At 40.5% G+C, this 27,789-nt stretch overlaps 1 protein-coding gene across 1 annotated transcript; it reads right to left on the bottom strand.

Moving 5' to 3' along the window:
• Positions 1-15: 15 nt before the first annotated feature.
• Positions 16-26,782, bottom strand: LOC137395286 (STAM-binding protein-like). The gene is made up of 9 exons (XM_068082163.1): positions 26,464-26,782; positions 26,281-26,373; positions 26,038-26,154; positions 22,829-23,097; positions 22,494-22,689; positions 21,026-21,163; positions 20,787-20,899; positions 20,511-20,613; positions 16-323 (listed from the first exon to the last, which is right to left on the bottom strand). The coding sequence occupies exons 1-9, from the start codon at positions 26,746-26,748 to the stop codon at positions 264-266; spliced, it is 1,374 nt and encodes a 457-aa protein (XP_067938264.1). The 5' UTR covers positions 26,749-26,782; the 3' UTR covers positions 16-263.
• Positions 26,783-27,789: the final 1,007 nt, after the last annotated feature.

The following is a 27,789-nucleotide window of genomic DNA, read 5'->3' as shown; positions in this document are numbered from 1 at the left end:
TGGAGCTAGACAATGTTCAGTCAAGCTTACTACAGCTTTGGTTTAATATAAAATATAGTTGTAGAGCAGCTATGTTAGTGACTTCAACCAAAAATAACTTACAAAACTATAGTGTTACTAGCAAAGTTAAAAAACGGCCAAACGAATAAGAATAGAGAAGCACCACTATTGGCCTACAGCGAGTCAGGAATTGTTCCAAACCTTCCATTCTTAATTACTTGTTATAACGCCAAGTATAGTAGTACTATCTTGAGGTTAGGCTGTCACCGGAGGTCAACAAAGACGGGTAAACGTGATGGCTCCATCGTGACATGGTCACATTTCTACAAGGTTTAGTATACTGTGCACCATGGCTATCGCAGACATGGTAATATTCTGGGACTAAGCATAGATAGAAAATTTGCTTATTAAAAAATTATTATGGTAAGCTATGACTAATTACACCAAAACACGTCTCATAGTAGTGTTAGCAAAAAGGGCATTTACATCATGAAATGCCAAACTTACTAACAAATACCTTCTTAGCCATGTAATACTACAGCACACCGATACACTTAGCTAAGTGTATCAGTGCGCTGTGGTATTACATAGCTAAGTGTATCAGTGCACTGTGGTATTACATAGCCAAGTGTATCAGTGTGCTGTAGTATTACATAGCTAAGTGTATCAGTGCGCTGTAGTATTACATAGCTAAGTGTATCAGTGCGCTGTGGTATTACATAGCTAAGTGTATCAGTGTGCTGTAGTATTACATAGCTAAGTGTATCAGTGTGCTGTAGTATTACATAGCTAAGTGTATCAGTGTGCTGTGGTATTACATAGCTAAGTGTATCAGTGTGCTGTAGTATTACATAGCTAAGTGTATCAGTGTGCTGTGGTATTACATAGCTATGTAATACTACAGCACACTGATACACTTAGCTATGTAATACTACAGCACACTGATACACTTAGCTATGTAATACTACAGCGCACTGATACACTTAGCTATGTAATACTACAGCACACTGATACACTTGGCTATGTAATACCACAGTGCACTGATACACTTAGCTATGTAATACCACAGCACACTGATACACTTAGCTATGTAATACTACAGCACACTGATACACTTGGCTATGTAATACCACAGCGCACTGATACACTTAGCTATGTAATACTACAGCACACTGATACACTTAGCTATGTAATACTACAGCACACTGATACACTTAGCTATGTAATACTACAGCGCACTGATACACTTAGCTATGTAATACTACAGCACACTGATACACTTGGCTATGTAATACTACAGCACACTGATACACTTGGCTATGTAATACCACAGCGCACTGATACACTTAGCTATGTAATACTACAGCACACCGATACACTTAGCTATGTAATACCACAGCGCACTGATACACTTAGCTATGTAATACTACAGCACACTGATACACTTGGCTATGTAATACCACAGCGCACTGATACACTTAGCTATGTAATACTACAGCACACTGATACACTTAGCTATGTAATACTACAGCACACTGATACACTTAGCTATGTAATACTACAGCGCACTGATACACTTAGCTATGTAATACTACAGCACACTGATACACTTGGCTATGTAATACCACAGTGCACTGATACACTTAGCTATGTAATACCACAGCGCACTGATACACTTAGCTATGTAATACTACAGCACACTGATACACTTGGCTATGTAATACCACAGCGCACTGATACACTTAGCTATGTAATACTACAGCACACTGATACACTTGGCTATGTAATACCACAGCGCACTGATACACTTGGCTATGTAATACCACAGCACACCGATACACTTGGCTATGTAATACTACAGCACACCGATACACTTAGCTATGTAATACTACGGCACACTGATACACTTAGCCATGTAATACTACAGCACACTGATACACTTGGGCTATGTAATACTACAGCACACCAATCCACTTAGCTATGTAATACTACAGCGCACTGATACACTTAGCTATGTAATACTACAGCACACCGATACACTTAGCTATGTAATACTGCAGCACACTGATACACCTAGCTATGTAATACTACATCACACTGATACACTTGGCTATGTAATACCACAGCACACTGATACACTTAGCTATGTAATATTACAGCACACCGATACACTTAGCTATGTAATACTACAGCACACTGATACACTTAGCTATGTAATACTACAGCACACCGATACACTTGGCTATGTAATACCACAGCACACCGATACACTTAGCTATGTAATACGACAGCACACTGATACACTTAGCTATGTAATACGACAGCACACCGATACACTTGGCTATGTAATACCACAGCACACTGATACACTTAGCTATGTAACACGACAGCACACTGATACACTTAGCTATGTAATACCACAGCACACCGATACACTTGGCTATGTAATACTACAGCACACTGATACACCTAACTATGTAATACTGCAGCACACCGATACACTTAGCTATGTAATACGACAGCACACTGATACACTTAGCTATGTAATACGACAGCACACCGATACACTTGGCTATGTAATACTACAGCACACTGATACACTTAGCTATGTAATACTACAGCACACCGATACACTTGGCTATGTAATACCACAGCACACCGATACACTTAGCTATGTAATACGACAGCACACTGATACACTTAGCTATGTAATACGACAGCACACCGATACACTTGGCTATGTAATACCACAGCACACTGATCCACTTAGCTATGTAATACTGCAACACCGATACACTTAGCTATGTAATACCACAGCACACCGATACACCTAGCTATGTAATACTATAGCACACTGATACACCTAACTATGTAATACTGCAGCACACTGATACACTTAGTGAAACTTGTGGTTAATAATGCATCGGTGCAAAGATCAATGCCATATCTACTCTTGTAAAATCAATACTCTTATAGAATACGACCACTTGGGAGCAGAAATTGTCGCTTCCAACTATTGAAAGCGACAAGAATACCTACACAAGGTACATGTAATTATACAATAAAAGCGTCTGAAAATTGTTTTGTTTTTTATAACAAGTAATGGATCACCAAAAAAAGTTATTTCTGATGGAAATAATAATAATATCATAAAACCAGTCAGTTACATTCAGACCAGCTGCATGTAAAGTTAAAATTAATTTTTCAGTAGTATGTGGTCAGGCAATTTGCAGAAAAGAATTCTAAGTCAGAGTGGTAATAATTCCACCATTTCTTCCGTGTACAAATGTCATTGAGCAAAGGACGCCTACTTGTCGACAGTTACTATCAATGAGGTACGATAAACGTATAAAGCAAAGACAGCTAGTTCTGTATATAAATGCACTTTAACTAGGCTCCGCTTAGACAACAAACACAGGCTCTAAGTGGTTTGGATGTTTCCTTAGAAAATATATGAGTCATACAAAGTACAAAACACTGAGAGGCTCTGATTAGAAGTAAGTTACTCGGGTATAGAAAGAGCTGCGGAATAAGAGGAATAAGACTGCGGGTTGTCCAAACAATAACATGACGGTCGCGTGTCGTTGTGTTCATCTGCCTGTGTTCGACCAATAGGACAAAGCTATCACACCAGCCAATCACATAATACGTATCAAAAAGATTTATAGAATAACCAGAAAATTGCGCTTATATACTTCAATTACTAAGAGAAGCTAATCAGTCAAAATAAATCTGCAGAAAAAATTATCGTAATACTAGAATTAGAAACAAAGCTGATGTTTTATAGGGCTATATCAGGAGTAGATAAAGCTAAAATGGACACAACAATGACAAATGATAGGCATTAGACATTATAACAGCGTTGCCTAGGAAGTAGATATAGACAATCATGTTAGGAGTTAGTGACGCTTGGTAAAATTTATTGCAGCCATTAGTTGTTCAAGCAATGCCAACTGAGACTATGTTCAACATAGTCTCAGTCATAGTACGTTACGAAAGAACTTTGCTGAAAACTTTTGTCTCTCCACCAACTCCGATGAAAAGTTTGTAAGAAATAAACTATACCATAAAACCTTTAATTGAACGCCACCTCTATTTGAACATCACCTCCATTTAACTGCGAATTTGACAATCTTTGATCTTTATGAGCCCATAATATCTGATCAGTAGAAAAGTGTCCACAAAATCGTATTAATAATGATTTGTTTACATCAACAACGATCAATTCTCTCGCTGTCCAACTCTAAAGCTTTTTGGTTTTTTTTTCAGTTAAAACTTTGAACGCAGCACCATAGAAATAATCAATAACTGTCTCAAGCTAATAGTAGTTATTTGTTCACCGTGGTTTTGATACTTCAAAGTACAAACATATAACAAACGGTTTACATTTACGATAGTAGATGAATGATTAGTTTTGGGCCAAAGGCTACGTTTATCGAGCAAAACTTTCATGCATTGCATTTGTGCTAAATGCAACGCGTAAAGTTTTGCTCTGCCAAAAATTATTTGAACGCTAATACCAATTAGTTCAACAGTGCAGAAAAAGAGTTGAGGTCAAAAGACATCGTGGAAGGTATTGAACAACCAGAAGATGTTTGTTTAATTGAAAGCAACAATCAGAAAAAGCAACTAATCGAGCAAACAATGCAAATAGTCTTGTTTCAGAAGCGTTAATTTTTGTTTCTGCATGTAATATAAGTATGATTCGTTTATGTCACTTGTTCATGAATATATATTTGTATCATTTAATAGACTAGAAATTCCACTGTCATACAGCTCACGACCAAAGAGATATTGGAAAAAAAGAAAGGGTACTGATGGTTGAGAAATGCAATATTAGCAGTCAAATGGCACTGCAGTGCAATAGGATAACTGCAATGGTAACTGTAATGTACTGGGTGTTATTATATACAACAAATAGCAATAATGAAAAGAAAAGATTATGTTTATATCTCTCCCCCTGCAATAGGAGAAATGCAATACTGGCCAGTATTAGAAGTAAAATGCACTGATATTATTAGAATAACCAATATTATCAATATAGTAATATAAAACCAATGCACAATTTTGTTTACATTTCAAAACGTCATAGCTAGCAATATCAAGAAGTTGTGATATTTATATAGATTTTTAGAAAATCTATACTACGTAATGAAATGATTTCAGTACTCCTACGTTAATTACAGAAACCTTCGGCAATTCGACAAAGCTATAGACTGGTGAAATGCGCACGACTTAATCGTTCTATTCTCTGTCGCTCGGCGTTTCAATTTCCGGTCTTAACTTTTATTAAACTAAGCTTGTCAAACGTTTTGTGAAGAATTTCAGCCAAATTAATTTGTCTACTTGTGTATAATCCGTTCAGATGGGTAAGTTTTAAGATAACGCCGACGGTTTACAAAGACTTGGTAACATATTTAAATAGGCTTATATGTGTTTTGTATCGTTATTATACTTTAACAACTCTACAAAACGATGGTTAAATTTGTTGATGAGATTTCAAAACAAGGGTTAGTCTCATTGTTGATGAATAATTTTCGTAAGGTGTGCACATGCATTTATCATAAAAACTCTCAAACTTCGCTCCCGCTCGTTTGGTCGTGGGATTATCATTAAATAAGTTGTAAATTTGCAGATTTATAGCATATTATTTGATAGCATCATTGCAGTAATCTGATTTTACAATGAATCGACTCTCGTAACTCTTATTCTATTGCACATAAAAAGCCAGTTTTGGCTGCAAACTGTAGCAAATATATCAATGAGTGCTATGAGCTTTTATTCACCATTGTTAAACAAAGATATAAAATAAAAATATATCTTCAAATTTAGAATGAAATAAAATTTGCAAGTTCCAACAAATTGCAATGTAGGACACAGGCTATAATATCATTGTAGGCTAATTGCAAGCAATTAACCTACAATGATATTAACTCTACCAGATATCAACTGGTAGAGACATTTCTCGATTTCTCAATCCATATTTATTAGGAGATCTTTGCCAAGTTTGAGGTAAGTTAGCAGATGTATTGCATCCAAAAGATTTAATATCGTTCCGCCGAAAAAAGAAGGCGGAATATGAGGGACATTCGCTTCGCGCATAAAAGGGCTAAAATTATCTTCCCAAAATTCTGACGAGCCATTTGAAAAATACAGCGTCAGCCTCTATTTGAACACCACCTCCAATTGACCACCAATATATAGAAGAAGGGTTGAAAAATAGAGTGCCACGGCATTCAATTAGAGGTTTTATTAAGAGAGAAACTTTATTAAAAACTTCATTAAACTTCATGTATACATGGAGTGATGCTTATAGAAGGAGTGTCATTTATAAATATAGTCAAACTGCGACGTACAACGCTAATGGATTCCAAGATTTTCTTAGTTTGTCCAAACTGTCACGTTGGAGTCAATAATAATAATAATCCCATGAGAATTAACTGTCTCTAGTTTAACTTGTCTCACAGATAAAATATGTAATTTTAAATACTTCAGCTATTTGTATATATGATTAAATAAATTACATGTAAGAAAGACAACTAATATAGTAATAGATAAGAGGTTTTTATTGGCGCTTCAACATAAGTTAAAGAGAGGCCTGAAATGTAGTCTTGGTGAGAATGAAGATAGACAGGGTTTATGTAGAGCAGGTGGTTGAGAGATATGAACATGGTTTATGTAGAGCAGGTGGTAGAGAGATATGGACAGGGTTTATGTAGAGCAGGTGGTAGAGAGATATGGACAGGGTTTATGTAGAGCAGGTGGTAGAGAGATATGGACATGGTTTATGTAGAGCTGGTGGCAGAGAGATATGGACATGGTTTATGTAGAGCAGGTGGTAGAGAGATATGGACAGGGTTTATGTAGAGCTGGTGGTAGAGAGATATGGACGGGGTTTATGTAGAGCAGGTGGTAGAGAGATATGGACAGGGTTTATGTAGAGCTGGTGGTAGAGAGATATGGATAGGGTTTATGTAGAGCAGGTGGTAGAGAGATATGGACAGGGTTTATGTAGAACAGGTGGTAGAGAGATATGGACAGGGTTTATGTAGAGCAGGTGGTAGAGAGATATGGACAGGGTTTATGTAGAGCAGGTGGTAGAGAGATATGGACAGGGTTTATGTAGAGCAGGTGGTAGAGAGATATGGACAGGGTTTATGTAGAGCTGGTGGTAGAGAGATATGGATAGGGTTTATGTAAAGCTGGTGGTAGAGAGATATGGACAGGGTGTATGTAGAGCAGGTGGTAGAGAGATATGGACAGGGTTTATGTAGAGCAGGTGGTAGAGAGATATGGACAGGGTTTATGTACAGCAGGTGGTAGAGAGATATGGACAGGGTTTATGTAGAGCAGGTGGTAGAGAGATATGGACAGGGTTTATGTACAGCAGGTGGTAGAGAGATATGGACAGGGTTTATGTACAGCAGGTGGTAGAGAGATATGGACGGGGTTTATGTAGAGCAGGTGGTAGAGAGATATGGACATGGTTTATGTAGAGCAGGTGGTAGAGAGATATGGATAGGGTTTATGTACAGCAGGTGGTAGAGAGATATGGACGGGGTTTATGTAGAGCAGGTGGTAGAGAGATATGGACATGGTTTATGTAGAGCAGGTGGTAGAGAGATATGGACAGGGTTTATGTACAGCAGGTGGTAGAGAGATATGGACAGGGTTTATGTACAGCAGGTGGTAGAGAGATATGGACGGGGTTTATGTAGAGCAGGTGGTAGAGAGATATGGACATGGTTTATGTACAGCAGGTGGTAGAGAGATATGGACAGGGTTTATGTACAGCAGGTGGTAGAGAGATATGGACGGGGTTTATGTAGAGCAGGTGGTAGAGAGATATGGACAGGGTTTATGTAGAACAGGTGGTAGAGAGATATGAACATGGTTTATGTAGAGCTGGTGGCAGAGAGATATGGACAGGGTTTATGTAGAGCTGGTGGTAGAGAGATATGGACAGGGTTTATGTAGAGCAGGTGGTAGAGAGATATGGACAGGGTTTATGTGGAGCAGGTGGTAGAGAGATATGGACAGGGTTTATGTAGAGCAGGTGGTAGAGAGATATGGACAGGGTTTATGTACAGCAGGTGGTAGAGAGATATGGACGGGGTTTATGTAGAGCAGGTGGTAGAGAGATATGGACGGGGTTTATGTAGAGCAGGTGGTAGAGAGATATGGACAGGGTTTATGTAGAGCAGGTGGTAGAGAGATATGGACAGGGTTTATGTAGAGCAGGTGGTAGAGAGATATGGACGGGGTTTATGTAGAGCAGGTGGTAGAGAGATATGGACAGGGTTTATGTAGAGCAGGTGGTAGAGAGATATGGACAGGGTTTATGTACAGCAGGTGGTAGAGAGATATGGACAGGGTTTATGTAGAGCAGGTGGTAGAGAGATATGGACAGGGTTTATGTACAGCAGGTGGTAGAGAGATATGGACAGGGTTTATGTACAGCAGGTGGTAGAGAGATATGGACGGGGTTTATGTAGAGCAGGTGGTAGAGAGATATGGACATGGTTTATGTAGAGCAGGTGGTAGAGAGATATGGACATGATTTATGTAGAGCAGGTGGTAGAGAGATATGGACAGGGTTTATGTAGAGCAGGTGGTAGAGAGATATGGACATGATTTATGTAGAGCAGGTGGTAGAGAGATATGGACAGGGTTTATGTAGAGCAGGTGGTAGAGAGATATGGACATGATTTATGTAGAGCAGGTGGTAGAGAGATATGGACAGGGTTTATGTAGAGCAGGTGGTAGAGAGATATGGACAGAGTTTATGTAGAGCAAGTGGTAGAGAGATATGGACAGGGTTTATGTAGAGCAGGTGGTAGAGAGATATGGACAGGGTTTATGTAGAGCTGGTGGTAGAGAGATATGGACAGAGTTTATGTAGAGCTGGTGGTAGAGAGATATGGACAGGGTTTATGTAGAGCAGGTGGTAGAGAGATATGGACATGATTTATGTAGAGCAGGTGGTAGAGAGATATGGACAGGGTTTATGTAGAGCAGGTGGTAGAGAGATATGGACAGAGTTTATGTAGAGCAAGTGGTAGAGAGATATGGACAGGGTTTATGTAGAGCAGGTGGTAGAGAGATATGGACAGGGTTTATGTAGAGCTGGTGGTAGAGAGATATGGACAGAGTTTATGTAGAGCTGGTGGTAGAGAGATATGGACAGGGTTTATGTAGAGCTGGTGGTAGAGAGATATGGACAGGGTTTATGTACAGCAGGTGGTAGAGAGATATGGACAGGGTTTATGTAGAGCTGGTGGTAGAGAGATATGGACAGGGTTTATGTAGAGCTGGTGGTAGAGAGATATGGACAGGGTTTATGTACAGCAGGTGGTAGAGAGATATGGACAGGGTTTATGTAGAGCAGGGGGTAGAGAGATATGGACAGGGTTTATGTAGAGCTGGTGGTAGAGAGATATGAACAGGGTTTATGTAGAGCAAGTGGTAGAGAGATATGGATAGGGTTTATGTAGAGCAGGTGGTAGAGAGATATGGACAGGGTTTATGTAGAGCTGGTGGTAGAGAGATATGGACAGGGTTTATGTACAGCAGGTGGTAGAGAGATATGGACAGGGTTTATGTAGAGCTGGTGGTAGAGAGATATGGACAGGGTTTATGTAGAGCAGGTGGTAAAGAGATATGGACAGGGTTTATGTAGAGCTGGTGGTAGAGAGATATGAACAGGGTTTATGTAGAACAGGTGGTAGAGAGATATGGACAGGGTTTATGTAAAGCTGGTGGTAGAGAGATATGGACAGGGTGTATGTAGAGCAGGTGGTAGAGAGATATGGACATGATTTATGTAGAGCAGGTGGTAGAGAGATATGGACAGGGTTTATGTAGAGCAGGTGGTAGAGAGATATGGACAGGGTTTATGTAAAGCTGGTGGTAGAGAGATATGGACAGGGTGTATGTAGAGCAGGTGGTAGAGAGATATGGACATGATTTATGTAGAGCAGGTGGTAGAGAGATATAGACAGGGTCTATGTAGAGCAGGTGGTAGAGAGATATGGACAGGGTTTATGTAGAGCAGGTGGTAGAGAGATATGGACAGGGTTTATGTAGAGCTGGTGGTAGAGAGATATGGACGGGGTTTATGTAGAGCAGGTGGTAGAGAGATATGGACAGGGTTTATGTAGAGCTGGTGGTAGAGAGATATGGACAGGGTTTATGTAGAACAGGTGGTAGAGAGATATGGACAGGGTTTATGTAGAGCAGGTGGTAGAGAGATATGGACAGGGTTTATGTAGAGCAGGTGGTAGAGAGATATGGACAGGGTTTATGTAGAGCAAGTGGTAGAGAGATATGGACAGGGTTTATGTAGAGCAGGTGGTAGAGAGATATGGACAGGGTTTATGCAGAGCTGGTGGCAGAGAGATATGGACAGGGTTTATGTACAGCAGGTGGTAGAGAGATATGGATAGGGTTTATGTAGAGCAGGTGGTAGAGAGATATGGACAGGGTTTATGTAGAGCAGGTGGTAGAGAGATATGGACGGGGTTTATGTAGAGCAGGTGGTAGAGAGATATGGACATGGTTTATGTAGAGCAGGTGGTAGAGAGATATGGACAGGGTTTATGTAGAGCTGGTGGTAGAGAGATATGGACATGGTTTATGTACAGCAGGTGGTAGAGAGATATGGACGGGGTTTATGTAGAGCAGGTGGTAGAGAGATATGGACAGGGTTTATGTAGAGCTGGTGGTAGAGAGATATGGACAGGGTTTATGTAGAGCAGGTGGTAGAGAGATATGGACAGGGTTTATGTAGAACAGGTGGTAGAGAGATATGGACAGGGTTTATGTAGAGCAGGTGGTAGAGAGATATGGACAGGGTTTATGTACAGCAGGTGGTAGAGAGATATGGACGGGGTTTATGTAGAGCAGGTGGTAGAGAGATATGGACAGGGTTTATGTAGAGCAGGTGGTAGAGAGATATGGACGGGGTTTATGTAGAGCAGGTGGTAGAGAGATATGGACAGGGTTTATGTAGAGCTGGTGGTAGAGAGATATGGACAGGGTTTATGTGGAGCAGGTGGTAGAGAGATATGGACAGGGTTTATGTAGAGCAGGTGGTAGAGAGATATGGACAGGGTTTATGTAGAGCAGGTGGTAGAGAGATATGGACAGGGTTTATGTAGAACAGGTGGTAGAGAGATATGGACAGGGTTTATGTAGAGCAGGTGGTAGAGAGATATGGACAGGGTTTATGTAGAACAGGTGGTAGAGAGATATGGACAGGGTTTATGTAGAGCAGGTGGTAGAGAGATATGGACAGGGTTTATGTAGAGCTGGTGGTAGAGAGATATGGACAGGGTTTATGTAGAGCAGGTGGTAGAGAGATATTGACAGGGTTTATGTACAGCAGGTGGTAGAGAGATATGGACAGGGTTTATGTAGAACAGGTGGTAGAGAGATATGGACAGGGTTTATGTAGAGCTGGTGGTAGAGAGATATGGACATGGTTTATGTACAGCAGGTGGTAGAGAGATATGGACGGGGTTTATGTAGAGCAGGTGGTAGAGAGATATGAACAGGGTTTATGTAGAGCAGGTGGTAGAGAGATATGGACAGGGTTTATGTAGAGCTGGTGGTAGAGAGATATGGACATGGTTTATGTACAGCAGGTGGTAGAGAGATATGGACGGGGTTTATGTAGAGCAGGTGGTAGAGAGATATGGACAGGGTTTATGTAGAGCTGGTGGTAGAGAGATATGGACAGGGTTTATGTAGAGCAGGTGGTAGAGAGATATGGACAGGGTTTATGTAGAACAGGTGGTAGAGAGATATGGACAGGGTTTATGTAGAGCAGGTGGTAGAGAGATATGGACAGGGTTTATGTAGAGCTGGTGGTAGAGAGATATGGACAGGGTTTATGTAGAGCAGGTGGTAGAGAGATATGGACAGGGTTTATGTAGAGCAGGTGGTAGAGAGATATGGACAGGGTTTATGTAGAGCAGGTGGTAGAGAGATATGGACAGGGTTTATGTAGAGCTGGTGGTAGAGAGATATGGACAGGGTTTATGTAGAGCAGGTGGTAGAGAGATATGGACATGGTTTATGTAGAGCAGGTGGTAGAGAGATATGGACAGGGTTTATGTAGAGCTGGTGGTAGAGAGATATGGACAGGGTTTATGTAGAGCAGGTGGTAGAGAGATATGGACATGGTTTATGTAGAACAGGTGGTAGAGAGATATGGACAGGGTTTATGTAGAGCTGGTGGTAGAGAGATATGGACATGGTTTATGTACAGCAGGTGGTAGAGAGATATGGACGGGGTTTATGTAGAGCAGGTGGTAGAGAGATATGGACAGGGTTTATGTACAGCAGGTGGTAGAGAGATATGGACGGGGTTTATGTAGAGCAGGTGGTAGAGAGATATGGACATGGTTTATGTAGAACAGGTGGTAGAGAGATATGGACAGGGTTTATGTAGAGCTGGTGGTAGAGAGATATGAACAGGGTTTATGTAGAGCAGGTGGTAGAGAGATATGGACAGGGTTTATGTAGAGCTGGTGGTAGAGAGATATGGACATGGTTTATGTACAGCAGGTGGTAGAGAGATATGGACGGGGTTTATGTAGAGCAGGTGGTAGAGAGATATGGACAGGGTTTATGTAGAGCTGGTGGTAGAGAGATATGGACAGGGTTTATGTAGAGCAGGTGGTAGAGAGATATGGACAGGGTTTATGTAGAACAGGTGGTAGAGAGATATGGACAGGGTTTATGTAGAGCTGGTGGTAGAGAGATATGGACATGGTTTATGTACAGCAGGTGGTAGAGAGATATGGACGGGGTTTATGTAGAGCAGGTGGTAGAGAGATATGGACAGGGTTTATGTACAGCAGGTGGTAGAGAGATATGGACGGGGTTTATGTAGAGCAGGTGGTAGAGAGATATGGACGGGGTTTATGTAGAGCAGGTGGTAGAGAGATATGGACAGGGTTTATGTACAGCAGGTGGTAGAGAGATATGGACGGGGTTTATGTAGAGCAGGTGGTAGAGAGATATGGACATGGTTTATGTAGAACAGGTGGTAGAGAGATATGGACAGGGTTTATGTAGAGCTGGTGGTAGAGAGATATGGACATGGTTTATGTACAGCAGGTGGTAGAGAGATATGGACGGGGTTTATGTAGAGCAGGTGGTAGAGAGATATGGACAGGGTTTATGTAGAGCTGGTGGTAGAGAGATATGGACAGGGTTTATGTAGAGCAGGTGGTAGAGAGATATGGACAGGGTTTATGTAGAACAGGTGGTAGAGAGATATGGACAGGGTTTATGTAGAGCAGGTGGTAGAGAGATATGGACAGGGTTTATGTACAGCAGGTGGTAGAGAGATATGGACGGGGTTTATGTAGAGCAGGTGGTAGAGAGATATGGACATGGTTTATGTAGAGCAGGTGGTAGAGAGATATGGACAGGGTTTATGTAGAGCTGGTGGTAGAGAGATATGGACATGGTTTATGTAAAGCTGGTGGTAGAGAGATATGGACAGGGTTTATGTAGAACAGGTGGTAGAGAGATATGGACAGGGTTTATGTAAAGCTGGTGGTAGAGAGATATGGACAGGGTGTATGTAGAGCAGGTGGTAGAGAGATATGGACAGGGTTTATGTAGAGCAGGTGGTAGAGAGATATGGATAGGGTTTATGTAGAGCAGGTGGTAGAGAGATATGGACATGGTTTATGTACAGCAGGTGGTAGAGAGATATGGACAGGGTTTATGTAGAGCAGGTGGTAGAGAGATATGGACAGGGTTTATGTACAGCAGGTGGTAGAGAGATATGGACAGGGTTTATGTAGAACAGGTGGTAGAGAGATATGGACAGGGTTTATGTAGAGCAGGTGGTAGAGAGATATGGATAGGGTTTATGTAGAGCAGGTGGTTGAGAGATATGGACATGGTTTATGTAGAGCAGGTGGTAGAGAGATATGGACAGGGTTTATGTAGAGCTGGTGGTAGAGAGATATGGACAGGGTTTATGTAGAGCTGGTGGTAGAGAGATATGGACAGGGTTTATGTAGAGCAGGTGGTAGAGAGATATGGACAGGGTTTATGTAGAGCAGGTGGTAGAGAGATATGGACAGGGTTTATGTAGAGCTGGTGGTAGAGAGATATGGACAGGGTTTATGTAGAGCAGGTGGTAGAGAGATATGGACAGGGTTTATGTAGAGCAGGTGGTAGAGAGATATGGACAGGGTTTATGTAGAGCAGGTGGTAGAGAGATATGGATAGGGTTTATGTAAAGCTGGTGGTAGAGAGATATGGACAGGGTTTATGTAGAGCAGGTGGTAGAGAGATATGGACAGGGTTTATGTAGAGCTGGTGGTAGAGAGATATGGACAGGGTTTATGTAGAGCTGGTGGTAGAGAGATATGGACAGGGTTTATGTAGAGCAGGTGGTAGAGAGATATGGACAGGGTTTATGTAGAGCTGGTGGTAGAGAGATATGGACAGGGTTTATGTAGAGCAGGTGGTAGAGAGATATGGATAGGGTTTATGTAAAGCTGGTGGTAGAGAGATATGGACAGGGTTTATGTAGAGCAGGTGGTAGAGAGATATGGACAGGGTTTATGTAGAGCTGGTGGTAGAGAGATATGGACAGGGTGTATGTAGAGCAGGTGGTAGAGAGATATGGACAGGGTTTATGTAGAGCAGGTGGTAGAGAGATATGGACAGGGTTTATGTAGAGCAGGTGGTAGAGAGATATGGACGGGGTTTATGTAGAACAGGTGGTAGAGAGATATGGACAGGGTTTATGTAGAGCTGGTGGTAGAGAGATATGGACAGGGTGTATGTAGAGCTGGTGGTAGAGAGATATGGACGGGGTTTATGTAGAGCAGGTGGTAGAGAGATATGGACAGGGTTTATGTAGAGCTGGTGGTAGAGAGATATGGACAGGGTTTATGTAGAGCTGGTGGTAGAGAGATATGGACAGGGTTTATGTAGAGCTGGTGGTAGAGAGATATGGATGGGGTTTATGTAGAACAGGTGGTAGAGAGATATGGACAGGGTTTATGTAGAGCTGGTGGTAGAGAGATATGGACGGGGTTTATGTAGAGCAGGTGGTAGAGAGATATGGACAGGGTTTATGTAGAGCTGGTGGTAGAGAGATATGGACAGGGTTTATGTAGAGCAGGTGGTAGAGAGATATGGACAGGGTTTATGTAGAGCAGGTGGTAGAGAGATATGGACAGGGTTTATGTAGAGCAGGTGGTAGAGAGATATGGACAGGGTTTATGTAGAGCTGGTGGTAGAGAGATATGGACAGGGTTTATGTAGAGCAGGTGGTAGAGAGATATGGACAGGGTTTATGTAGAGCAGGTGGTAGAGAGATATGGACATGGTTTATGTACAGCAGGTGGTAGAGAGATATGGACAGGGTTTATGTAGAGCAGGTGGTAGAGAGATATGGATAGGGTTTATGTAGAGCAGGTGGTAGAGAGATATGGACAGGGTTTATGTAGAGCAGGTGGTAGAGAGATATGGACAGGGTTTATGTAGAGCTGGTGGTAGAGAGATATGGACAGGGTTTATGTAGAGCAGGTGGTAGAGAGATATGGACAGGGTTTATGTAAAGCTGGTGGTAGAGAGATATGGACAGGGTTTATGTAGAGCAGGTGGTAGAGAGATATGGACAGGGTTTATGTAGAGCAGGTGGTAGAGAGATATGGACAGGGTTTATGTAGAGCTGGTGGTAGAGAGATATGGACAGGGTTTATGTAGAGCTGGTGGTAGAGAGATATGGACAGGGTTTATGTAGAGCTGGTGGTAGAGAGATATGGACAGGGTTTATGTAGAGCTGGTGGTAGAGAGATATGGACAGGGTTTATGTAGAGCTGGTGGTAGAGAGATATGGATAGGGTTTATGTAAAGCTGGTGGTAGAGAGATATGGACGGGGTTTATGTAGAGCAGGTGGTAGAGAGATATGGACAGGGTTTATGTAGAGCAGGTGGTAGAGAGATATGGACAGGGTTTATGTAGAGCAGGTGGTTGAGAGATATGGATAGGGTTTATGTACAGCAGGTGGTAGAGAGATATGGACATGATTTATGTAGAGCAAGTGGTAGAGAGATATGGACGGGGTTTATGTAGAGCTGGTGGTAGAGAGATATGGACAGGGTTTATGTAGAGCTGGTGGTAGAGAGATATGGATAGGGTTTATGTAAAGCTGGTGGTAGAGAGATATGGACATGGTTTATGTAGAGCAGGTGGTAGAGAGATATGGACAGGGTTTATGTAGAGCAGGTGGTAGAGAGATATGGACAGGGTTTATGTAGAGCTGGTGGTAGAGAGATATGGACAGGGTTTATGTAGAGCAGGTGGTAGAGAGATATGGACAGGGTTTATGTAGAGCAGGTGGTAGAGAGATATGGACAGGGTTTATGTAGAGCAGGTGGTAGAGAGATATGGATAGGGTTTATGTGGAGCTGGTGGTAGAGAGATATGGACAGGGTTTATGTAGAGCAGGTGGTAGAGAGATATGGACAGGGTTTATGTAGAGCAGGTGGTAGAGAGATATGGACAGGGTTTATGTAGAGCAGGTGGTAGAGAGATATGGATAGGGTTTATGTGGAGCTGGTGGTAGAGAGATATGGACAGGGTTTATGTAGAGCAGGTGGTAGAGAGATATGGACAGGGTTTATGTAGAGCAGGTGGTAGAGAGATATGGATAGGGTTTATGTAGAGCAGGTGGTAGAGAGATATGGACAGGGTTTATGTAGAGCAGGTGGTAGAGAGATATGGACAGGGTTTATGTAGAGCAGGTGGTAGAGAGATATGAACAGGGTTTATGTAGAGCAGGTGGTAGAGAGATATGGATAGGGTTTATGTAGAGCAGGTGGTAGAGAGATATGGATAGGGTTTATGTGGAGCTGGTGGTAGAGAGATATGGACAGGGTTTATGTAGAGCAGGTGGTAGAGAGATATGGACAGGGTTTATGTAGAGCAGGTGGTAGAGAGATATGGATAGGGTTTATGTAGAGCAGGTGGTAGAGAGATATGGACAGGGTTTATGTAGAGCAGGTGGTAGAGAGATATGGACAGGGTTTATGTAGAGCAGGTGGTAGAGAGATATGGATAGGGTTTATGTAGAGCAGGTGGTAGAGAGATATGGACAGGGTTTATGTAGAGCAGGTGGTAGAGAGATATGGACAGGGTTTATGTAGAGCAGGTGGTAGAGAGATATGGACAGGGTTTATGTAGAGCAGGTGGTAGAGAGATATGAACAGGGTTTATGTAGAGCAGGTGGTAGAGAGATATGGATAGGGTTTATGTAGAGCAGGTGGTAGAGAGATATGGATAGGGTTTATGTAAAGCTGGTGGTAGAGAGATATGGACATGGTTTATGTAGAGCAGGTGGTAGAGAGATATGGACATGATTTATGTAGAGCAGGTGGTAGAGAGATATGGACAGGGTTTATGTAGAACAGGTGGTAGAGAGATATGAACATGGTTTATGTAGAGCAGGTGGTAGAGAGATATGGACAGGGTTTATGTACAGCAGGTGGTAGAGAGATATGGACGGGGTTTATGTAGAGCAGGTGGTAGAGAGATATGGACAGGGTTTATGTACAGCAGGTGGTAGAGAGATATGGACGGGGTTTATGTAGAGCAGGTGGTAGAGAGATATGGACAGGGTTTATGTAGAGCAGGTGGTAGAGAGATATGGATAGGGTTTATGTAAAGCTGGTGGTAGAGAGATATGGACGGGGTTTATGTAGAGCTGGTGGTAGAGAGATATGGATAGGGTTTATGTAGAGCAGGTGGTAGAGAGATATGGACAGGGTTTATGTAGAGCTGGTGGTAGAGAGATATGGACAGGGTTTATGTAGAGCTGGTGGTAGAGAGATATGGACAGGGTTTATGTAGAACAGGTGGTAGAGAGATATGGACAGGGTTTATGTAGAGCAGGTGGTAGAGAGATATGGACAGGGTTTATGTAGAGCAGGTGGTAGAGAGATATGGACAGGGTTTATGTAGAGCAGGTGGTAGAGAGATATGGACAGGGTTTATGTAGAGCAGGTGGTAGAGAGATATGGACGGGGTTTATGTAGAGCTGGTGGTAGAGAGATATGGACGGGGTTTATGTAGAGCTGGTGGTAGAGAGATATGGACAGGGTTTATGTAGAGCTGGTGGTAGAGAGATATGGACAGGGTTTATGTAGAGCTGGTGGTAGAGAGATATGGATAGGGTTTATGTAGAGCTGGTGGTAGAGAGATATGGACAGGGTTTATGTAGAGCAGGTGGTAGAGAGATATGGACAGGGTTTATGTAGAGCAGGTGGTAGAGAGATATGGACGGGGTTTATGTAGAGCTGGTGGTAGAGAGATATGGACGGGGTTTATGTAGAGCTGGTGGTAGAGAGATATGGATAGGGTTTATGTAGAGCTGGTGGTAGAGAGATATGGACAGGGTTTATGTAGAACAGGTGGTAGAGAGATATGGATAGGGTTTATGTAGAGCAGGTGGTAGAGAGATATGGACAGGGTTTATGTACAGCAGGTGGTAGAGAGATATGGACAGGGTTTATGTACAGCAGGTGGTAGAGAGATATGGACAGGGTTTATGTAGAGCTGGTGGTAGAGAGATATGGACATGGTTTATGTAGAGCAGGTGGTAGAGAGATATGGACAGGGTTTATGTAGAGCTGGTGGTAGAGAGATATGGACAGGGTTTATGTAGAGCTGGTGGTAGAGAGATATGGACATGGTTTATGTAGAGCAGGTGGTAGAGAGATATGGACAGGGTTTATGTAGAGCAGGTGGTAGAGAGATATGGACAGGGTTTATGTAGAGCAGGTGGTAGAGAGATATGGACAGGGTTTATGTACAGCAGGTGGTAGAGAGATATGGACAGGGTTTATGTACAGCAGGTGGTAGAGAGATATGGACAGGGTTTATGTAGAGCTGGTGGTAGAGAGATATGGACATGGTTTATGTAGAGCAGGTGGTAGAGAGATATGGACAGGGTTTATGTAGAGCAGGTGGTAGAGAGATATGGACAGGGTTTATGTAGAGCTGGTGGTAGAGAGATATGGACAGGGTTTATGTAGAGCAGGTGGTAGAGAGATATGGATAGGGTTTATGTAAAGCTGGTGGTAGAGAGATATGGACGGGGTTTATGTAGAGCTGGTGGTAGAGAGATATGGATAGGGTTTATGTAGAGCAGGTGGTAGAGAGATATGGACAGGGTTTATGTAGAGCTGGTGGTAGAGAGATATGGACAGGGTTTATGTGGAGCAGGTGGTAGAGAGATATGGACAGGGTTTATGTAGAACAGGTGGTAGAGAGATATGGACAGGGTTTATGTAGAGCAGGTGGTAGAGAGATATGGACAGGGTTTATGTGGAGCAGGTGGTAGAGAGATATGGACAGGGTTTATGTAGAACAGGTGGTAGAGAGATATGGACAGGGTTTATGTAGAGCAGGTGGTAGAGAGATATGGACAGGGTTTATGTAGAGCAGGTGGTAGAGAGATATGGACAGGGTTTATGTAGAGCAGGTGGTTGAGAGATATGGATAGGGTTTATGTACAGCAGGTGGTAGAGAGATATGGACATGATTTATGTAGAGCAAGTGGTAGAGAGATATGGACGGGGTTTATGTAGAGCTGGTGGTAGAGAGATATGGACAGGGTTTATGTAGAGCTGGTGGTAGAGAGATATGGAGTTATTATAACTTTCAGGCTTTGTGAACTTTCAATTAACCTGGATTAATAGCTAGGGTATATATGGGTAGATTTTTATCGTTGATATTTTTACATGTTATTTTTAGTTATCATAATTAGAATCTACACATTTTCTCACATTACTTCTCCATGATATCTGATATGATTACTTCTCCTTCTCAATGATATCAACCAAATGATGCAAGAGAATTAAACAAACAAAATATGTCTGTTCATATTTTATATTACTACGAATATATTAATTCTAAGAAAAACACTGCTTTCCTTTTCTTACACTACTGACACTAGTCCCGACATCCATGACTTTTATAATATAATTTTATACTATTTGAACATATAATATTATTATATAATCTTATAATAATTATAATAATAAACATTATAATACATAATAATTATTACATTAGGTAATATTATTTGAATACTGTAGAACTTAATTAGGAGAAGGAGAGCTTCATACATATTGTATGTGATTACATTATATGATCATATTACATGATTCATACATATTGTATGTGATTACATTATATGATCATATTACATGATTCATACATATTGTATGTGATTACATTATATGATCATATTACATGATTCATACATATTGTATGTGATTACATTATATGATCATATTACATGATTCACAAAAGTTAAATGTTTTAGGAAATGTCAGATGTCAGAAATTACATACCCCGGACATACCCATCGAGTCAAATATTTACTAAATTTTTACGACGTGCGTAAAAAATTGTATGTGAGGGTGATCATGAGTCGACAATCGATTGTAGGATGAGGACTTACCTGGAAGAGTGGTGGCTCTTTAGGATGAGGATGAAAACCAGGAATTGCACACTTGCTGATATAGTCTAGCCCGTGTTCTGGAGTAAGTTGAAAAATACCGAGCCTGCAAGAGCTCTAAAGATGAGACAAGAGCTTTAGAAATGAGACAACAACATGTTTACATGTTTGCATTCATGGCAATTTCTTCTCCTGACACAGTCGAAATGTTTTGTCAAATGAAACTCACAACTATTCCAAAATAACTGAGCCGTGAGCGATATATAAACCTATACTTACTCATTAAACTTTGGCGCAACCACAATTGCTATGGCTTCTGGCATCATTATCTGATAACCGACGTGGGTGTGCAGGTCAACGCTAGAAAGAAAGGCTGTCTGGGTAGGATGTGTCTGCAAAGATGCAGGTTTTGAGACACAAATTCCAATAAATTATAAATAAATGTTTACATCAAGTGTGAGTAAGAACAAAAGGAACAGGAGAAGATAATTATAAGAAAAGAAAAAGGCGGGGCTTACATGGATCCAGCCTAGCTGAATGAGCTCATGCTCATCATGGAACTGAAAAATCTCTTCCTCATTTAGCATGGTGCATGAGTCAGGGGCGCCTTTTTGTTTCGGGATGACAACATGCGTAATATGGAACTCACTCCTCTCCTAGCAATAGAATGTGCCCAGGCTAGACATACAATGTTAGTAGGCCCCCTGTAAGGGCCCTGACAACATCTTCTAGCAATAGAATGTGCCTAGGCTAAACATACAATGTTAGTAGGCCCCCTGTGAAGGCCCTGACAAAATCTTCTAGCAATAGAATGTGCCCGGGCTAGACATACAATGCTACTAGGCGCCCCCTGTCAGGGCCGCGACAACAAGTCATGCCTTGTGACCTTCAGCATGCATCGCTAGTAACTGTTTGGTAAGACTAAAAATGATGAGGATAGGATGCTTTATAATGCTTATTACTATCCTGTGAAAGTATTACTTAATGAAAGAACAACTCCAACCTCTTGCCAAGCTCTGCTTATCTTATGAGAATAGAGCATATCACAATACAGAGCTATATGGCACGAGGTAACATAAAAATATTTTGAAAATATCTATGTGGGTGTTAGTTGAAGGTAGATGTACCCTCGAGTATCTAGAGTTTTAAAAATCCTCTGTTCTCTATCAAAATGAACAGCAGGAATGTACATGTGTATGTAGCATCTAAGGAATGTACATGTGTATGTAGCACTCCAGGAATGTACATCTGTATGTAGCACCTAAGGAATGTACATGTGTATGTAGCACTCCAGGAATGTACATCTGTATGTAGCACCTACGGAATGTACATGTGTATGTAGCACCTAAAGAATGTACATGTGTATGTAGCACCTAAGGAATGTACATGTGTACGTAGCACCGAAAAAATGTACATGTGTATGTAGCACTCCAGGAATGTACATCTGTATGTAGCACCCAAGGAATGTACAAGTGTATGTAGCACTCAAGGAATGTACATGTGTATGTAGCACCAAAGGAATGTACATGTGTATGTAGCACTCAAGGAATGTACATGTGTATGTAGCACTCAAGGAATGTGCATGTGTATGTAGCACTCCAGGAATGTGCATGTGTATGTAGCACCCAAGGAATGTACATGTGTATGTAGCACCGAAAAAATGTACATGTGTATGTAGCACTCAAGGAATGTGCATGTGTATGTAGCACCTAAGGAATGTACATGTGTATGTAGCACTCAAGGAATGTGCATGTGTATGTAGCACCCAAGGAATGTACATGTATATGTAGCACTCAAGGAATGTGCATGTGTATGTCGCACCTCAGGAATGCACATGTGTATGTAGTACCCAAGGAATGTACATGTGTATGTAGCACCCAAGAAATGTACATATGTATGTAGCACCCAAGGAAGTTAATGAATATGCTGAGCCAATCAAAACAGCTTTTACTCTCCATTACGGTGACATGCGGAGATGATGCATACCAGCTTGCCGAAAAGCAGCCCGCATGTTTCCATGTTCTTTGTAGTGTTAGGTTGAGCGAGCTGAGTGAACCGCTGTGGGATGGATACAGGTACTGTCACGGTCTTCAACCCGTATTTGTTAGTGCTGAATGACGCATCGCTGTCTGTTTGAGTAAAATGAGTTGCTGGCTTCGTTGAACGATCAATTGATGGAACCCTGTAGGACATTGAGCAGCATACATGTCCCCATTTACAAGCATACAAAACATACAATAAATCTACTGTATGTGTAAACAAATGTAGATCAGCTCCATACAGACCCTAGCAAAGATAAATACACAGCCAAAGATCCTTACGGTTTGCTAGGAGAGAGCTCATTGAGAACGTCTCCATACGAAGGAGGATTAATAGGAAGAGAAGCGGGCTGAGGTAAGACCTTCACCGCGTTTCTGGGAACTGCAGGCTGAGACAACTCTGTATGTGTGGGTAATGGCACAACTGCCGCAGGTGCCGTACCACCTGCAGCAGGTGCTACAGGTGGTGCAGTGGGTTCTACTCGATTTGATTCTTTTCTCATTTCTTGTTCAACATACATGGCATATTTCCTGTCCTCAGCTTCCATCATCTGTAGAATGTGAACCACACCCTATGTCATTTTACACACATCTGCAGTGACATGACAACTGTTGAATACATGCGATCAAGAAACAGCAAAACTGGCCTTGAATTTGGCAGAGAAATTTTTATATTAATAGTATTATAAGAGCCATCAAAAATAGGCGCAGCAGTCCAATCTTGATCCAGTTGACACAAAACTAGTTCTCGCTGGCACTGTCTTTAGGTTTTTTAATATTCTTAAAAGGAGGCAGCCAGTTTAAAAAATCTCATGAACTCTCAGTGATTTCATCATTCTTTTTCTACAAAGTTGCCTCCCTTGCCTTTTTACTCATTGAATAACACAAACATTCTACAAAATAGTTCATGAAAATAAGCAATAATTAAGATAGCTTTAAGTTGTCTACTCTTGCGTTTCTGTTGCTACAATAGGGCCGCGCAGACAGCCAAACATCAAATTACATTCGCTTTAATATACAAATTTTTCAACAATTGGTGTAATGTTTTTAAGCGTCATTTTAAGCGTAAATTGCTATACTACATTCGTGACCACAATCCATGAACACATTAAAGAAGAAAACAATTGTCTTTAATGCATGCGCATTCTTAGATTTTTACTGGGATAAATTGTGGAGCATCTATACGGTCAACAAAAGTTTTAAGATTTCTATATGAGTATGGCATTGCTTGAAAAGGGCCTTCTTTTCAACATTAAATAAGCCATTGGTAATGCATGGAGCTCTGACAGCCTGCTCTCATCAATCTTCTTAAAGCGAAAAAATTTTAACGTTACGGAACATTCTAGTAATATTATAGTAACATTTATTATAGCTCTCATTATAGTGAAGATTTGTCTGCAAATTCATAAAATGATGTGATTAGCTCAGTTTTCAGAGTGTCTGTATACTGTCTGTAGAGTTTTTGTAGAGTGTCTGTAGAATGTCTGTATAGTGTATGTAAAGTATCTGTATAGTGTCTGTAGAGTGTCTGTATAGTGTCTGTATAGTGTCTGCAGAGTGTCTATCTAGTGTCTGTATAATGTCTGTAGTCTGTATAGTGTCTGTAAAGTGCCTGTAGAGTGTCTGTATAGTGTCTGTAGAGTGCCTGTAGAGTGCCTGTAGAGTGTCTGTATAGTGTCTGTAGAGTGCCTGTAGAGTGTCTGTAGAGTGTCTGTAGAATGTATGTATGTATTTATTTTCATTATTTTAACATACAACATATAAAAGATAAGAGATTTGTAGAAAATGAGGGTCCACATGCGCAATAACAGAGCTAATCATGGCGCCTAACCCAAGTCAGCAGACAAAGCAGCTAATAGTCAATAGACCTAAGCTATTCCAGTAATCCAAGCAGATGTTGTTTCAAAGCCACTTTAAATTTGTGAGCATTGGCAATCAAGCGTAGACTGCCAGGCAATAGGTTCCAAGCCCGGGCCATCTGATATAAGACTTGTCTATGTCCATACGTAGTAGAAGAAGACGGGAGTGAAAGAGATAGTAATGAATGTCTAGTAGGGTAAGCTGAATGTGATGAAGGACAGTTGTAGAATTTATTATGTGCTAGAATACAAATGCGTAAAGTATAAAGTTGATGAATAGGTAAAATGTTACTAAGTTTAAACAGTGAAGCAGAAGAATATGTGGGAGGTTTATGATAAATGATTCTAAGTAATCTTTTCTGTATGGTAAGTATTTTATTTATGTATGTAACAGGTGCATTCCCCCATGCCTCAATACAGTATATTATTTTACTGTTTATCAAACTGTTGTATAGTAATATGAGGGTAGTAGTAGGAAGTTAGCTAGAAGCTAGGTAAATTAAACCTAAGCGTTTGTGAAGTTGTTGTCTTAAATTAGTTATATGAGCGGACCAATTTAGTGTTTGATCTATAGTTATACCGAGGAATGTTATGTTGTTTGTCCCAGAAATAGATAAATGATTCATTTTTAAATTTCCAGCTAGCGAAAATTTGTTTTGTGGGTTTTTTATTGCAATATAATTTGTTTTATCAATATTTAATGTAAGTTTATTTTGATTACACCAGCTTTTTATTTTGTTTAGTCCAGAGTTTATTGTATCAATCTCATCATGTATCAATCTCAGAATTTCTGTATAGTGTCTGTATAGTGTCTGTATAGTGTCTATATAGTGTCTGTATAGAGTCTGTATAGAGTCTGTATAGTGTATGTATAGTGTCTGTATAGTATCTGTATAGTGTCTGTAGAGTGCCTGTAGAGTGTTTGTAGAGTGTCTGTAGAGTGTCTGTAGAGTGTCTGTATAGTGTCTGTAGAGTGTCTGTAGAATGTCTGTATAGTGTCTGTATAGTGTCTGTAGAGTGTCTGTATAGTGTTTGTAGAATGTCTGTATGCTCAACAGAATTCATGAGTTTGAGTCCCGTCCATGAGAATAATGACTTTACTAATTATAAAGAATAACGGTTTGAGTGGGTTAAGTTTTCAAATTCAGTTTTTATACAGTTTTCCATATTGTATTTGTTTCTATGCTATATATGTTCATTTGATTTTGGGCTCTGGAGTAAATCTAACAAAATATATTACATTGCATTCTTACAGGAATATTTGCTAAAACATGCAAAGGTTTTGACACACAAATCAAACTTTAGTATTAATTTATTTGGTATGTTAATGCCTGATATGTAGCCACATGTAATTACAAGTACTATGTATTGTCAAATTTATAAAATATAGAATTAAATGAAATACAATGAATATCTATAAGAGTATTTGATCCAGAATACGACAGTCTGAAATACAAAACAAATATCAGAACAGAATACCTTTCCGTGCTTTATTCGACTGTACTTAATAAACCACACTAGGCCAATTTTGTACAATCACTATTCTGTTATGATGCAGAACATTCTAGACTGTTACGAATTTCATCTCAACAACTAAACTAGTGTACCGGTGAACAAGCGATTCCAACTCACCTGCTTCTTTCTTGCTTCGATTTCCTCTGCTTGACGAGCAGCTGCTTCCGCCCCCCGCACACGCTCTTCTTCTGCCCGTCGCTCCTCTTCCTCTCGCAGTTTTTGCAGTCTGAGTGACTAAATATTACATCAAAATTTGTCATATAATTTAGCCACAAAAAGTAGCACTATGACCTTTACGACTGCCACATGATTTACATCAAGTTTGATAGCTCAGATGCACAACTCTAAAGTTTAGCTTACCTCGGCAAGCTGTTTATCTCGATACTCGACTTCATAGTTAGCTTTAAGCTTCGTCTTGATCTCTTCTGCAGAACTTATAGCCTCCTTGCAAAACTACAACAAAGCAATGCATAGTTATCGGTTGAGCAGCTACACTGAAGTATAAACATATGCCTACTGCTATATAGCTACTCCTGAGTGTACCTTCTTAGCAGTCTTTCTTAAATCATGCAATTCTGTTGAGTTATACTCAGGGTGGCGAGGAAGATGTTCTAACAGAAGGCTCAAATACTTTTGGTACAGAACAAAAGCAGACTCCAAGTTATCTTCCGCATAGTAAACTTTGGCCATTCTAGTCATCTCAAGACTTGTTCGGAAATATCGCTTAGCTGGAATTCTGCTGTCCACACGTACGGAGCTGGCCTGCTCACTCAAGCCCTTAATTCTGTTAGACGGATTGTACTGCTCAACATCCCCAACATTCGACATTGCTTTTTAGAGAGTATCCTTGTGCGTCATGCAAAAGACCTATAAATGCCAATTATACCATATCATTAGATTGTAATAAAAGGATATGCTGAGGTTATCAGCCTAAGACTCTCCTCACTACGTACAAGTCCATAGATTGATCACTGAGTCAGCTCATATTGTTAGTATCTGTCTACTCATAAAAGCTGTATGCAGCAAAACAGATTTACTAACTGAATAAAAAACGGCAAGTCAACTAGATACAAATACGTCAGTTCTGTAGTTATGTGTATTTATAATTGAGTGCACGTGTCATGTTATAATTGTGTCTTTTGTCTTATCGTTGTAAGTGTCTCATTGAGTGTATGAGTCAAATTGTAATTGTGTCTTTTGTCTTATTATTGTTGTCTTACTCTTGTATGAACTTATTAGGTTATTCTCGTTTGTGCATGTGTTATAGAATGTTAAATATGTTATGTAAGTCTTTTTAAATGCTTCTTTTTTTTGAGTAACTGTGATGTAATACCTTCCCTCTGAGTTCTCTTTGTGCGATTTCATAACTTTTTTTTCTTTCTCCTATATATTTATACTGTATGAGTTCAGAAGAGGGATTCTAATACAAATGCTCAGTCATGTTGCTCACTTGCTAGAAATCGTAACTACAAGTGCTTTTCATAAAATGGCGAGTCAAGGTTAATAACACGAATTACAGTCCTAGCCTAAAAGAATGATGGTAAAATTCAATATGACAGTCTATGATATCGTTTGAGTAAATAAACTGAGAGAGCTAGAGACCTGAGCAAAAGCTTGCAACCATGTGAATTTTACAAATTGGTATTGCATGTTACCAGTTATAACAGGATAATTTACAAAATGGCTTTACTGTTTTGTGTCATGTTTCGAGACATGATTTATTTACATCAAGTTCAACGTCTGCTAAAATAATCAAAACATAGTTACCAACACTCTCTCCAAATTTACAGGTATATTTGCCACACCGTTGACTAGCCACTAGTTGTTGTTTTCAAACTCAATAGAACAAATCTATAATAAAAATCTTGA

Source organism: Watersipora subatra, chromosome 4 (assembly GCF_963576615.1).
Source record: "Watersipora subatra chromosome 4, tzWatSuba1.1, whole genome shotgun sequence".
NCBI lineage: Eukaryota > Metazoa > Bryozoa > Gymnolaemata > Cheilostomatida > Watersiporidae > Watersipora > Watersipora subatra.
This window is presented reverse-complemented; position numbering and strand designations above follow the sequence as displayed.